A 15,803-nucleotide genomic window follows, 5' to 3' on the forward strand; every position below is an offset into this window, starting at 1 on the left:
TAACCGTTGGAGTATCAAACGGACTCCAAATGGGACGAAATTTGACAGGTGATCTACCTGTGGTGTACCAAGGCCACTTGGCAAATCTCGGTCCATTCCGAGAATGTTTAACACCCACTCACGAAAAGAGACAAAAGGGGTGTGCCGGTGCACGTAGGAGTGTCGGATTACAAAACGGACAACGGGGAAAATGCTCGGGTGCATGAGACGAACACGTATGCAAATGAGATGCACATGAAGACATGATATGATATGCATGACATGAACGAAATGCAAAACGAAGACAAAACCCAACCACAAAGGGAATCTCATAACTTAAAGCCGAAAATGGCAAGAGCCGGAATTACAATTATGGCAAGTTACATCCGGGGTGTTACATCCGGGAATAATATCCGGCTCTATAGAACATTGTGCGTCACAAGGGCGATACTATTGCCACTGTAATGAAATCATTTCCGCCAAATGTGATGTTCAGAAGAGATTTAATTGGACCCAGACTCCAATTGTTGTACATCCTGCTTCAACGGTTGTCCACGGTGCAATTGTCAAATGGGTCTAATGTATTTCGATGGAACCTACATGAGAATGGACAACTCTCAGTGGATTCTATGTATAGAGCGTTAATCCAGTCTGATATGCCAATTGATAATAATAAGAAGATCTGGAAGATGAAGATACCTCTTAAGAATAAAATATTTGCATGGTATCTTCATCGCGGAATCATTCTTACTAAAGATAACCTTATCAAGAGGAATTGGCATGGAAGTCCCCGATGTGTTTTTTGTCATCATGATGAGACAATAAAACATTTATTCTTTCAATGCAAATTGGCTCGGTCTATATGGTCAGTCATCCAGATAGCTTCTGGTCCGGTCTATAGTGTTGATAATGTATTTGGCAACTGATTATATGGAATTGATCACAGGTTTAGAACTCTTCTTAGAATGGGAGCCCTTGCCGTTATTTGGTCGCTTTGGCTATGTAGAAATGATAAGGTTTTTAAGGATAAAAGTACTTCTCTAATGCAGGTTATCTACATCTGTACCGGGACTCTTCGTTTATGGTCCTCTCTACAACGTGTGGAGAATCGAGACTTATTTACGGAGATGTGTACACGATTGGAGAATACGACGAGGGATACTTTTATCCAACATGGATGACAACATGATCTTAGGATTGGCCCACCTCCGCTTTAGGCGTTATACGGACTCTATCTTTGTATTTTACCTTTTTATTTTTTGTTTGTGCGAAAGGACTTTGTTTAGCTATGTGCATCTTAGTTATGGAGAGGCCGGGTGTAATGATTAAATCTTTTAAGGCCTCCTTTCGTTCATAGGATAGGAACGTTATAGGAATAGAAAAATCATAGAAAGTGAGATGTATCTCAATTTCTATAGCTTGGCAGACTAGTTCCTAACTGACTTGATAGTGCGATGAGCTTACTTGCTCTAGTTCTATCCTCAGGATTTACTTACCTGAGTACCTAGCACCGAGGATCAATGTAATTTACTTTCGATCGAGACATTCGGATTTGCCGATGAAGAGTACTGCCTTGGAGGGGCAGGGGTTGTAGGGGAAGAACCAACCTTTTGTAGGTAGTAAAACATCTCACTTAGTAACTAAATTAGAGTTCGATCTTTTATGTTTGTGTTGTCTATAGAGAAAGAGATGTCATTTGATGCATAAGATATGATTTTTTTCCATTGAGTCTTAGTTAATGTTTTTTTCCTCCAAAGTGTGAAGGATTGTTTCCTATCCTATATAGGAATAGGAATCCATTCCTATAAATGAAAGGGTTTCAAAAGAAATTTTCCTATACAAATCTCATCTTATAGAAATTCTATGAGATTCCTACGAATCAAACGAGGGCTAAGTAATAAATCGCCTCTTTTTAAAAAAAATGTTTTTTCTCCAGCGAGGGGAGTTGCTCTAAAATGTTTTGAAGCCTGCGTGTACGGCGACTGTGCTGAGTTGCTCCTGCCTGCGTAGGTCCACCAACAGCGACAGAGACAGACGGACGGACACACCCAGAGAGCTTCCTTTTCCCACAGCGCCGACGGTGTCATCCAACCCACCATCTTGCCCGAACAACCCTCCTCCCTCCACTCCTTCCATTCCATTTCCACCCATCCACGCGCGCTCGCACGCCGCCACAGAGGAATCGTTCTGGCATTCCCGTTCCGCCTCCGCCGTCGTCGTCGCACTCCTCTGCTGGGCCACCATAGAACGGAGATCCACCCGGGCTTGGAGGATTGGTTTCTTCGGTTGGTGACGAGCCCTAACTTGTCTGGATTGCTCCCCGAGTGTGCCCCTCTTTTGGCCCTCTTCTTTGTTTTGCCGTCAGTGCGGGCAAGCTGGTTCAAATGTTTCTTTCTTCAACGCTCCATCCCCGCCAGCCTTTTGTCGCGGATTTGTTCGTTTTCTACTTGGTGGAGTAATAATGGCCGGAGGTTTATTTTCCCATATTATTTGTGTCTTGTTCGGCCCGCGTTGTCCGGATCTTGTGTTGGTTTATGTAAACTTTGCAGTATTTTTAGTTCTTGGACTGAGAAATTTGCCTGGATCTGGCACGAGCATCTGGATCTGCAGATGCACGCATTGCTGCGTGATGACGCCTTCCATAGTACAACTGAGCTTTTCTCAGTCTAGCGATTAGAATGATGATGAGTTGCACTTAAATATGAGCTCACACCAAGTTATGGATTATATATGCATTGGAGTTAAGTAGAGTAGAAAGAATCTCCCACTCAATAGCTTGGTGGAGTGGACTGTAGGTTGTTCAATGTGTTCCTCCATCGCTTCTTGTTCGAATTGAGCTGTCCGGTAGGTTTTTGCTGGAGCTTTAAGCTATACCTACTTCAAGATCTAGTGTTGTTGTTGTCATTTTTGGTTGTTTATTCCACTGCTGAAAATCATTTGGAAGACTCATTCCTGCTTTTGATGTAACCATCGCTATCAATTTTTTGTGCGAATACTTTAGCTCCCTCCGCGAATTTTGCATGTTTTACCGGGGCTTGTCTGTATTGTTTAACTTCCTTTTGGAAGGAGCTGAGCATTAGTTTATCACAAAAGTGTGGGTTGCCCCCAAAATTAAGGCGCTGCTAAATCAGATGGTTTGCTTTTGATGACTACTGCTTCTGTCTGTTTTGGCTGTAAATTTCTGCTAGTAAGACTCTGGGGCGGCTGTGTAGTTTCACCCTGCTTAAGAGTAAGAACACAACATTACCACAATTAATTCGCTTCTCACTGCCTACCCGCCCATTCTACAAAATAAAATTCCTATTGTTCTGCCATTTGTTTGACGGAATATGTTGAGTTAGCGATGAACTATTTATTCCACAACAAGTAGCTAGTTGTTTCCTTTTGCAAATCGCAGTTACTATGATGCTTGCATGGTGAAATCATAGCTACATGCTCTAAGGTATCTGCAGATTTACATTTGCTACTTTTGGTAGGATTTATTCCGTAATTAATGGTTCTATATTTTGGAAGTTTTAGACCATCAGTCGCCTTGAACTATTTGAGCTGCTACAATCTGTTGGGACTTGGCAGAACTCTGTGAGATCGTTCTTCCATCTAAAGTTCTTCCAAGTCCCATCTTTAGTAATCGTATGTACTGGGTGGTTCTATGTACCGAGTTTCTCTTGTTTTGTATTCTGGTGCAGTTTGTTTTATAATTCTTCATCTGAATGGGATAATTATGAATCTTATGTGCATACCCCTTTTTGTACAACCAAATTGACGTTGCATTTGTTTGATATGTTTTCCTTCAGGTGCTGATGCAAGGTGTTTGTTGTATCTGAGAATTCAGAATATGGGTTCTCGGTTTCCATCCCACCAATTAAGTAATGGGCTTTATGTCTCTGGGCGACCTGAGCAACCAAAGGAGAAGGCTCCGGTTGTTTGCTCTGCAGCTATGCCATACACTGGGGGTGACATCAAGAAATCAGGAGAACTAGGGAAAATGTTTGATCTCCATGCTGAGAAGTCACGGAAATCTGGCCCTTTGGGTAATCAACCTTCAAGGAATACTTCATTTGGTGGTGCTGCTTCCAATTCTGGACCAGTATCTAGTGCTGCTTCTCGATCCAACTACTCTGGCTCTATTTCAGCAGCGGTTCCTGGCACTGGAGGTTCGGCAAGGGCAAAATCTAATTCTGGACCGCTCAATAAGCATGGAGAACCAACAAAGAGATCCTCTGGCCCCCAGTCAGGAGGAGTGACCCCAATGGCTCGCCAGAATTCTGGCCATCTACCGCCTATTCTTCCGACAACTGGGCTCATCACATCAGGACCTATCTCCTCTGGACAGTTGAACTCATCTGGTGCTCTACGAAAAGTATCAGGCACTCTTGATTCTACTGTTTCGATGAAGATGCGTGCCACCTCTTCTGCTTACAACCCGGCTGTTACAAATCTTAATGAGCAAAATAGCTACTCAATTAAGGCCAGTTTGCCAAAGCCGATACTATGGGCGGCTATTCTGCTCTTTGCGATGGGGTTCATAGCAGGTGGCTTCATTCTAGCTGCTGTTCATAATTCGATTTTGCTGGTAGTTGTTGTGGTGATATTTGGATTTGTTGCTGCGCTCTTGGTTTGGAACATTTGCTGGGGAACAAGAGGCATGACTAGGTTTGTCAGTCGCTATCCTGATGCTGATCTTAGAATTACGAAAGATGGAGAGTATGTGAAGGTCACAGGGGTATGTGTAATGCTGGTCACCTTTTTGGACTCATTAAATTATTTCATCTATTCATTCCTTCCCTTAATGTTTTACATTTAATTTTCTGCTTTCTGTTTTTGTCATATATTTGTTCGCTATTGTTACAATTTAGAAGTAATTCTCAAATTACATTGTTTCTTTGCCAGTTCTGGTGTGTTGCTGAATTGCATTGTTAACTCGTAATGTAGCAATGCTACGTGTGTCTCACATGCACTGTTTAGTTTAGAAAAATGAGAAGGTCATTTAAAGTTTCAAAAAAATGCAGCAAAAATTCAGTCATGTACATATGGTAGTATTACTATGTAGGTGCAAGCATATATTATGCACTAAATTTTTGTGCACTAAGTTTTTTTTCTTTTTGCACAAGACACAAGCATATGCATGCTTGTACCCCAAACATAAAGTCTACACATAATACTCACTCATCTGCATGTGCAATTGTTTTTAGATCTTTTTGAAAGAATGGAAAATATTATTTTTGTTCCAGGAGCACATGCTACCAAGGTCACTTAGTCACCACGCTACTAGCTGTTTCAGTATTACTTCCTCCGTCCCATAATATAAGAGCGTTTTTCATACTAGTATAGTGTAAAAAATGCTCTTATATTATGAGACGGGGGGAGTAAGGTAATTCATACATAGGTTGGCAGAATACCGCAGATGGTTCCAAAAAGTAAACTTGGTCGCAGAGATCCATACCATGACAAGACAACATATATTATGCTTAAAGAGAGATGTGATGTTTTCCTAGTACAAGGACATGAATTCAATTGTGCATCTTGTAATAATATATTCATTTCTCCATAATTTTTTTCATTGTTAGCTTATGGTCATAACTGTTTTAAGCAGTAGCGCTTTTATATTCAGTAGTAATAGGATCTTATTTATCGTATTTAACTTGACAGGTTGTTACTTGTGGAAATTTCCCCCTTGAGTCCTCATTTCAAAGGGTTCCAAGATGTGTATACACTTCGTCCTGCTTGTATGAGTATAGGGGTTGGGACTCAAAAGCTGCCAACACTCAGCATCGCCGATTTACTTGGGGATTACGTTCAATTGAAGTGAGTTTCTTATTAGCTAGAATTTTTCATCACCAAGATGATGTGGATCTCATAATCCTACAATAATGAGGCAATATAAGGATTTAACTGAAAATCCCAACTATTGCAACTCTTATTGTTAATAATTTTTCCTCTTACATTTACCTTTTGGATACAACTACTGCAGCGGCATGCGGTCGATTTCTACATCTCTGATTTCCAATCTGGGTTGCGAGCATTGGTCAAAATAGGATACGGTGCAAGGCTAATCCCATATGTCGATGAAGCTGTTGTTATTGACATAAATCCAGAAAACAAGGACATGTCCCCTGAATTTTTGAGATGGCTACGGGAAAGGAACCTCTCAAGTGATGATCGTATAATGCGCCTAAAAGAAGGGTATTACTGTTTCTTGTTCTGGCTTTTGCACCTCTATCGTATTCATAGCTACCCATTTCATTTGACATGGATGTTTACATCGCAGTTACATTAAGGAGGGAAACACTGTTAGTGTCATCGGTGTTGTTCAAAGGAACGATAATGTGCTGATGATTGTTCCACCACCTGAACCCTTCAACACTGGTTGCCAGTGGGGCAAGTGCCTCCTCCCAACTAGCCTTGATGGACTAGTCTTAAGATGTGAAGACACGTCGAACGGTGATGTAATTCCAGTATAGCTATCTAGCCTCGTTCTGGCAGTTCACCTGGGGAAAAGGGAAAACAATATTTGACTTTGGGTTCATTTTATGGATTGAAAAATGTGCAAATGCAAGGTGTGATTAAGGTTTAGTACAATATTGATAGTCAGTTGCCCACGGCTTGATTGTGTAGTATTTTTTTGCATTTTGCTCTTTTTTGGTTGGGCAATGAATACTTGTAAGATTGATGGCTTCAGTACTACCATGGAGCTCTTTGGAGTTAGAGTGGAACCATGTTCATATGTCTTTTTTTTTTTTTTTTGGTTTGTAGCATTACAGCATCATAAACCATTCTCCAGTTCCCCTATCTGTATCTATACTTTATACACAACTCCAGCTCTCATGGTAGATATGTTCTCATCGAGGATGAAGCTCCGTCAATTTATCTTTACCAGGGTTTGTTGTGTCACTATCATCATGTCAATTTATCTTTACCAGGGTTTGTTGTGTCACTATCATCATGCTGAGCGCATGCTTACATGAGCAGACATGTTGCACTTTAGAGCAACTCCAATGGTGTAGGATCTAGAAGTAGATGTGTCTAGAGGGGGGTGATTAGACACTTAGTGCTAAAGTTGCAATTTTTATGCCTTTTTGGTTTGAGTGGAGTTTTAGACACAATTTCAACATACACAATACATATCAAGCAAGCATGCAAAGAGTATATGAGCAGCGGAATGTAAAGCATTCAACTTGCAAGAATGTAAAGGAAAGGGTTTGGAGAATTCAAACGCAATTGGAGACATGGATGTTTTTCTCGTGGTTCGGATAGGTGGTGCTATCCTACATCCACGTTGATGAAGACTTCAACCCACGAAGGGTAACGGTTGCGCGAGTCCACGGAGGGCTCCACCCACAAAGGGTAACGGTTGCGCGAGTCCACGAAGGGCTCCACCCACGAAGGGTCCACAAAGAAGCAACCACCCACAAAGGGTCCACGAAGTAGCAACCTTGTCTATCCCACCATGGCCATCGCCAACGAAGGACTTGCCTCACTAGCGGTAGATCTTCACGAAGTAGGCGATCTCCTTGCCCTTACAAACTCCTTGGTTCAACTCCACAATCTTGTCGGAGGCTCCCAAGTGACACCTAGCCAATCTAGGAGACACCACTCTTCAAGAAGTAACAAATGGTGTGTAGGTAATGAACTCCTTGCTCTTGTGCTTCAAATGATAGTCTTCCCAACACTCAACTCTCTCTCATAGGATTTGGATTTGGTGGAAAGAAGATTTGAGTGGAAAGCAACTTGGGGAAGGCTAGAGATCAAGATTCATATGGTAGGAATGGAATATCTTGGCCTCAACACATGAGTAGGTGGTTCTCTCTCAGAACATAAGAGTTGGAATTGTGTATGTGTTCTGATGGCTCTCTCCACGAATGAAGAGGAGGTGGAGGGGTATATATAGCCTCCACACAAAATCCAACCGTTACACACAGTTTTCCAATCTCGGTGGGACCGAATCAACAAACTCGGTCGGACCGAAAAGGTAAACCTAGTGACCGTTAGAGATTTCGGTGGGACCGACTGGATCAACTCGGTGGGACCGATGTGCTAGGGTTAGGGTAAATCCAGAACTCGGTTTGACCGATTACTCAGACTCGGTGGGACCGATTTGGGTAACAAGTGAAACTGAGATTTGGTCAAGCAAACTCGGTGGGACCGATTACATATCTCGGTGGGACCGAGAATATTGCAATGGGTAACAGAGAGTTTGCAAGCCCATCTCGGTGAGACCGAACTGATTAGTGTTTGGCAGTGGTTTATGACAAGTGAAACTCGGTGGCGCCGGATAGAAAGAATCGGTAGGTCCGAGTTTGGCTTTGGGTTTAGGTCATATGTGGAAGTGGGAAAGTAGCTGAGGATTTTGGAGCATATCATTAAGCACATGAAGCAAGAGGCTCATTAAGCAACACCTCATCCCTCCTTGATAGTATTGGCTTTTCCTATGGACTCAATGTGATCTTGGATCACTAAAATGTAAAATGAGGAGTCTTGAGCTTTAAGCTTTAGCCAATCCTTTGTCCTTAGCATCTTGAAGGAGTTCCCACAACCTTTAGTCCATGCCACTCCATTGTTGAACTTATCTGAAACATGCTAGATAGAAATGTTAGTCCAACAAGAGATATGTTGTCATCAATTATCAAAACCACCTAGGGAGCACTTGTGCTTTCAAATGGGGCCACCCATTTCTTCCGCCGCCGTCCGTTAGGGTTGGTGCGGACACAAAAGGCGGCCCAACACGCCGACCCAAACGGACACGCGTTCGCTTTTCATCCGCGGACACGAGACGGACGCGCGCTCGCCCTCTCCCCTCTCGGGCCTGTTGTTCGGTGGCACATTACCCTCTCCCCATTCAACAGCGCACCCTCGCCTGCCTCCTTTGTCACCGACACCGCCGGCCAGTTCAACATAGATAGTACCATATATAGTTCATAGCATAGACTGTTAAAGAAAAGATGAACTACTCACCAACACCGCCGGCCAGTTCAACATAGATAGTACCATATATAGTTCATAGCATAGACTGTTAAAGAAAAGATGAACTACTCGCCATGGTGGCCGAATAATATAAGGATACATAGATAGTTCATAGCATAGACTGTTAAAAGAAAAGATCAATTACTTGTCGTTTTCCGACTCCGACTCGGTAATGTCCTTCTCCGACGTCTGAATGTAGGCGTCAGCATACCGCTCGTCCTCGAAGTCCCAGGACGACGCTTCTCCTAACTTCATGTTCAATTGAGCGGCCTGCTTCCGCGCACGCTTGTCCTTCCGATAGGCGGCTCGCTCCCTCCTCCTCGCCTTCCTCTCCATCCTCCGTTATTTGTAGAACTGGCGCTCGTTGATGATGTCCTGCGGGAAGCGTTCGCGCCACATCGCCATGGCTTCCACGTCCATCCCGGCGATGGCGAGGCGACGCTGCCGCCTCTTGTTGTCACAACGATCCTCGTCGGTGAAAAGTCGCGGGAGAGGCGCGAGATCCTGCGCCCGCTGGCTCGTTGACACGTCGGGAAAATTCATCTCCCGACGAGGCCGCCAGAGGCGCCACGCTGCCGCGTCGTACGCGCGGGCCGCCTCCTCTGCGGTGTCGAAGGTGCCGAGATTGAGGCGTTTTTCGCCAAACCAGATTTCGGAGGAGAAGGCGCCGGAGCGGCGCTCGCGGACTCCGCGAAAATCCGAAGCGCCCAGGCGGCGCATCGACATAGTGGCGCAGAGGCGGCGAGGCGAGTGAGAGGCGGCGAAGTGAGTGGGCGGCCGACAGAGTATGGAGGGAACGCCTTCTTAATAACGCGAGCCGGACGTGGCCCGCCAAAACCAGCGCGCGCTAGGGCGCTCAATTCCCCGCACGCGCGATCCTTTCCCGCACGCTGGAGCGCCAAAACCAGGGCGACGACATGGCCGCTGGCATGATCTATGGCCATGGGCCTTTTTCTAAAAATTGCGCGCGAACATGAAATGGATCAGCGCGTTGGGCGCCCTGCCGACTCAAATCTAAAAGAGGCCAGACGCCGAGCGGGCGGCCGACCCAAACGGACAAAAAACGAACGAAATCGCTGTCCGTTTGGGTCGCCCCATTGGAGTTGCTCTTACTATCTGTGTCGGTGGACATTCCCTTCCCGTTTTCGTGTGGAAGTTCCTTAGGGCGTTGGCATTTTCGTGTGGAAGTTCCTTAGGGCATCTCCAACGTGGTTTGCTAAATGTTTGGTTCCGACATTTTTTGCCATCCAATGTCGGTCGCTAAATTTTTCTGGACTTTTGCGGATGCTTGAAATTCTACAAATCGGAACCAAACCTATGGGAGGTTTTGGGGACTTGTCTGGATGCTTGAAATCCTACAAACGGGAATAAAACCTACAAACCGGAACAAACCTATGGGAGGTTTTGGGGAATCAGGACATTGGACATCCACCACGTGTGCATTCGACATCGCGACACAAAAAACCCACCCAGAGCCTTTTTCCCACTATGTCCGTTCCCCTATGCTCTCTATCAGCACCCTTGGCCGCTCCATCAAGTCACCACCCCCACCTTGGCATACGTCGTCGTTCTACCTTGGATTTCCGCGGCACACAAATACCATTGGCCTTGCTGCCGTTGTCCATGGTAGATGCCATGCCCACACAAGTGCTAGGCCAAATGTCATAGCGGAATATTTGACATTGTTGTTGTTGACTTTGAAGAAAATATTATGACTGCGTATCACCACCCCCCGCCTTTGTATACGTCGTCGTTCTACCTTGGATTTCAGCGGCACACAAATACCATTGGCCTTGTTGCCGTTGTCCATGGCAGATGCCATGCCCACACAAGTGTTAGGCCAAATGTCATAGCGGAATATTTGACATTGTTGTTGTTGAATTTGAAGAAAATATTATGACTGCGTATTCGGTGAAGGAGGATGAATTGTTGTCTTGCCGCTGTTGTCCATGGCTGATGCCATGCCTGCACAAGTGTTAGGCCAAATGTCACAGCAGAATATTTTGACATTGTTGTTGTTGACTTTGAATAAAATATTATGACTGCACACTCGGTGAAGGAGGATGAATTGTTGTGTGATGCGTCGTTGGCCATAAGTGTAGAGTTTCAAGGCATGAAGCATACTGCGAGGTGGTTAGTCCAATGATGGTATACCATTCAAAAAGCCGCCAACAAGTATCACAGTGTGTATGCACAAGTGAGAGGAAGATGGCCAAGGAGCGCGTCGCTCGAAGAGCTCGTAAGTTTTGTGTCTTGTTGCTCTACGCTTTTATATAGAAAATGAGAAAATATGCAAACAAAATAGAAGAAACAAATGTATATATATAGGATATTATATTATATATTCCTAGGTTAGATTCATTATCTAATCCGATATATGGATATGGAATTCCCTTCTATGTAGTTCGGACAATTCACATTATCATTTCAATTTGATTTCAATTTGTACTTTTTAGTTACTTTACTTCTCCCCAATAGAGCTTAGAAGTAAGAATTTATTGGTTGATTGTATCCTTAACCATTTCTTTTTTTTGACACGAGGAACTACTCACCATGAATCCACTAATTGCTGCTGCTTCTGTTATTGCTGCTGGATTGGCCGTAGGGCTTGCTTCTATTGGACCTGGAGTTGGTCAAGGTACTGCTGCAGGACAAGCTGTAGAAGGTATTGCGAGACAGCCAGAAGCAGAAGGTAAAATACGAGGTACTTTATTGCTTAGTCTACCTTTTATGGAAGCTTTAACAATTTATGGACTAGTTGTGGCACTAGCGCTTTTATTTGCGAACCATTTTGTTTAATCTTAAAAAAAATTCTTTCAATTTCGATTAGATACTTTTTTCTTTTTTTAGTAAATTGGTATTTGCTTCCGCAATTCCAATTTTATTTATTTACTCATTGTTGTAACCCGGTGATAATATCATTATCTACCCTCGTACGGGCGTGATGTTCTTCCATAGTACGGAATACAAACCCTTCACAATGATGCACTGTTGAATGAAGCTCAACGGCATGCCAAGTGGTTGAACAACATGTTCCTATGAAGAGTTATAAGCTCGAGGAGAGAAAGCTTGGGACTAAGGCGGCTTTTGGGGTCAATGAAATTGAAGAACTTGCTGAATATCTTTCGAGGAGTGCTTTCAGATTTAGAAGTACTTTTGAATTGCTATTGATCTAGATACATTTGTCAAAGTGATCAGAGGCGGTCATTTGGTATAGTTTTATTCATTTTCTTAGGAAAAAGGGGGCATCCATTTGGTTTATGGGGTTGGAAGGCCTTCACCCCTATTCATGTCCGCGGACACGTCCACACGTATCCGTGGATATTTGTTGGTGTCCATTTTGATGGACCGTATTGGAGTTGCTATTACATGTCTTTCGTTTGCCATGTGAAGCAACAAAGTCATATCTCGTTTTTCTAGATGACAATACCTCCAAATACAAAATTATAACATTTATCTTTTGTCCATATGAAAATAACCTCCAAATACAGAATCAAAAGGTTTCATAGACTTCGATGCCTTGCGGGTTTGCGGCTCCACCTCAAGGAAGAGGTTTGTCTTGCGCTTCTTCGCCTTCTCGGACGCGTTGACGAAGTCGGTTCTCCCAACCTTTGCTTGGTCGGGACACATGAGGTGGAAAGCCATCGCCCTCGCAACCTTGGCACGTTTGTTCACCGGTGCAAAGAGCTTGGCCAAAATGACCTCATGGGTGCCGAACTTCTCCAACATACTGCCATCGCGCATGCTATGGTGGAAGGTGACCATGACAGACTGCTGTTTGATCTTAGGAATGGAGTTTCAAAGATTGCAGAATCACTGAATGAACAATCTTAGTGATTCTCATTTTGCCTACTTGACGACATAGAGACCACTCTGACATGCCCTGGAAGTTGGACACAAACTGCCGACAGAGATCCTCCCATGAGGTAATGAAAGAGGCCGACAAGTTCATAAACAATGATCAGACGGATCCTTTGAGGGCCATGGGGAACCAGTTTGCCATGGCCTTTTCACTTCCTTTGGCCGCTGATACGTCCATTTTGCATCATGTTTTACTACTGTTATTTATAATGTTTTGGATCAGTATTTCACTTTATGATGCAATTATAATTCATTTTCTCTCTTATTATGCAAGATTTATATGAAGAGGGAAATTGCCGGCAGCTGGAATTCTGGACCTGAGAAGAGCTACAACAGAGATAGATATTCTCTGGAGCTCCAAATGACCTAAAAATTTACGTATAATTATTTTGGAATTAATAAAAAATAGTGAAAGAAGAAATACTAGGAGGGGCCCCACCAGTGAGCCACAAGCTCAGGTGGCGTGCCTCCCGGGGCGCGCCATGTGAGCTTATGGGCACCAGCATGCCTCCGTGGCCCTCCTTCTCCTACATGAAGCCATTTGCCATAGAAACCAAATCAAGAGAAGACTTTCAGGATGAAGCACTGCGGTCTCGAGGTGGAACCTGGGCATGAGCACTTTTGCTCTCGGGCGGAGCAATTTCACCGGAGATACTTCCCTTTGGGAGGGGGAAATTGAAGCCACCGTCATCACCAACGATCCTCTCATCATGGAGGACTCATCTCCATCAACATCTTCACCAGCGCCATCTCATCTAAAACCCTAGTTTATTTCTTGTATTCAATCTTTGCCTCCAAACCTCAGATTGCTACCCGTGGGGTACTACTTGCTAGTAGTGTTGATTACATCTTGTAGTTGATGCTAGTTGGTTTACTTAGTGGAAGATTATTTGTTTAGATCCTTAATCATATATTATACTCCTATGACCTTGAACATGAATATGATTTGTGAGTAGTTCCATTTGTTCTTGAGGACATGGGAGAAGTCTTGTTATAAGTAATCATGTGAAGTTGGTATTTGTTCAATATTTTGATGATATGTATGTTATTCTTCCTCTAGTGGTGTCGTGTGAACGTCGACTACATGACACTTCACCATGTTTGGGCCTAGGGGAAGTCATTGTGGAGTAGTAAGTAGATGATGGGTTGCGAGAGTGACAGAAGCTTAAACCCTAGTTTATGCACTATTCCGTAAGGGACTGATTTGGATCCATATGTTTCATGCTATGGTTAGATTTATCTTAATTCTTATTTTGTAGTTGCAGATGCTTGCTAGAGGGGGTAATCATATCTGGGTTGCTTGTTCGAGTAAAAACAACACCCTAGCACTAGTCCACCCACATATCAAATTATCAAAATAGTGAACGCGAATCAACTAAAACATGATGATAGTTAATTAGACAATATTCCCATGTGTCCTCGAGAACGCTTTGCTCACTATAAGAAGTACTTTCAACTTGTCCTTTGCTAGAAAAGGATTGCCCCCCCTTGCTGCACCCTTGTTACTATTTTCACTTGCTACTTGTTATGAATTATCTTACTACCAAACTATTAGCTACTACTACTTTCAGCACTTGCAGGAAACACCTTGCCGAAAACCACTTGTCAATTCCTTCCGCTCCTCGTTGGGTTCGACACTCTTACTTACTGAAAGGATTACAATTGATCCACTATACTTGTGGGTCATCAAGACTCTTTTCTGGCACCGTTGCCGGGGAGTAAAGTGGTTTTGATAAGGAAACATTTTTATTACGAGCTGAATTTTATCTTCACTTGTCACTATGGAAGATAATCCTTTGAGGGGCTTGTTCGGGGTATGTTCACCTCGATCAGAAGTGGTAAGAGCCGCTCCTCAACTTACTGAACCTACTAAAAATATTTACTATGAAATCCCTTTGGGTATTATGGAGAAACTGTTTGTTAATCCCTATATAGGAGCTAGAACAATACATCCTAATATGCACTTAATCTATATAGATGAAATTTGTGGATTATTTAAGCTCGAAGGTTTATCAGAGGATGGAGTTAAGAAGAAAGTATTCCCTTTATCTTTGAGGGGAAGGGCATTATCTTGGTACATGGTATTGGATGACAACGGAACATGGGATCGGAACCGACTGAAGCTGGAATTCCATCAGAAATTTTATCATATGCACTTGGTTCATCGTGATCGAAATTATATATATATAATTTTTGGCCTCTTGAAGGAGAAAGTATCGCCCAAGCTTGGGGGAGGCTTAAATACATGATGTACACATGCCCCAATCATGAGCTCTCGAGGGAAATGATTATGCAAAACTTCCATGCTCGACTTTCTCATGAAGATAAAACAACACTTGATACTTCTTTGTCGGTTCCTTCACGAATATAACTATTGAATCAAATGGGATCTTATTGAAAGAATTAAACGCAACTCTGAAGATTGGGAAATCAACAAAGGTAACAAGTCAGGTATAAATCTTGAATTTGATTGCGTTAAGTCTTTTATAGAAACATATGTTTTTCATAAGGTGAGTGCAAAATATGGACTTGACTCTGAGATAGTAGCTACTTTTTGTGAATCATTTTATTCTCATGTTGATCCCCCTAAGGAGAAGCAGTTTAAATTTCACCCACCTATTGAAATTTGTGAAGAACCAATTATTGCTAAAACTGAAACAATCGCTGATACGACTAATTCTGTTGCACCTTCTACTTATATTGAGAAACCACATTTCCTTGTTAGGATTAATGAACATGCTAAGGCAACAACTGTGATCCATAAGAGTAATACTACAACACCTAAACCCTTTGGACAAATTAAGGTGGAACCTAATATTGCAATAGTTAAAGATGTCTTAGTTGTATTGATGGGCATTTTATCTATTTTTGTAATGAAGCTACCAGAATTGCTAAACAAGCTAACTCTGAACAAGATAAGCTAGATAAGATAAGCCAGTTGTTCGTATGCCTGTTGTTTCTGTTAAGACTGGAGATCATTCTATCATGGTTTATGTGATATG

At 43.0% G+C, this 15,803-nt stretch overlaps 2 protein-coding genes across 2 annotated transcripts; one reads left to right on the forward strand and one right to left on the reverse strand.

The window, feature by feature from the left end:
* Positions 1-2,063: 2,063 nt before the first annotated feature.
* On the forward strand, positions 2,064-6,852 carry LOC125518612 (protein SHOU4-like). Its single transcript, XM_048683443.2, has 5 exons — positions 2,064-2,264; positions 3,774-4,702; positions 5,629-5,784; positions 5,951-6,162; positions 6,248-6,852. The coding sequence occupies exons 2-5, from the start codon at positions 3,815-3,817 to the stop codon at positions 6,438-6,440; spliced, it is 1,449 nt and encodes a 482-aa protein (XP_048539400.1). The 5' UTR covers positions 2,064-2,264; positions 3,774-3,814; the 3' UTR covers positions 6,441-6,852.
* Positions 6,853-9,282: 2,430 nt separating this feature from the next.
* LOC147959515 (ethylene-responsive transcription factor RAP2-13-like) lies at positions 9,283-9,666 on the reverse strand. The gene has a single exon (XM_087532699.1). It carries the CDS (start codon positions 9,664-9,666, stop codon positions 9,283-9,285), a length of 384 nt encoding a protein of 127 aa, XP_087388825.1.
* Positions 9,667-15,803: the final 6,137 nt, after the last annotated feature.

The sequence above is a fragment of the Triticum urartu genome, chromosome 7A (genome assembly GCF_056163025.1).
Source record: "Triticum urartu cultivar PI428250 chromosome 7A, HENAU_Tu73, whole genome shotgun sequence".
Lineage (NCBI taxonomy): Eukaryota > Viridiplantae > Streptophyta > Magnoliopsida > Poales > Poaceae > Triticum > Triticum urartu.

Bases quoted from the DNA above. Each gene is read 5' to 3' on its own strand.
- LOC125518612 (XM_048683443.2), top strand. From the start codon at position 3,815: ATGGGTTCTCGGTTTCCATCCCACCAATTAAGTAATGGGCTTTATGTC. The intron at 4,703-5,628 runs GTATGTGTAATG...TTAACTTGACAG, and splicing joins AGTATGTGAAGGTCACAGGG to GTTGTTACTTGTGGAAATTT. The intron at 6,163-6,247 runs GTATTACTGTTT...TTTACATCGCAG, and splicing joins ATAATGCGCCTAAAAGAAGG to TTACATTAAGGAGGGAAACA.
- LOC147959515 (XM_087532699.1), bottom strand. From the start codon at position 9,666: ATGTCGATGCGCCGCCTGGGCGCTTCGGATTTTCGCGGAGTCCGCGAG.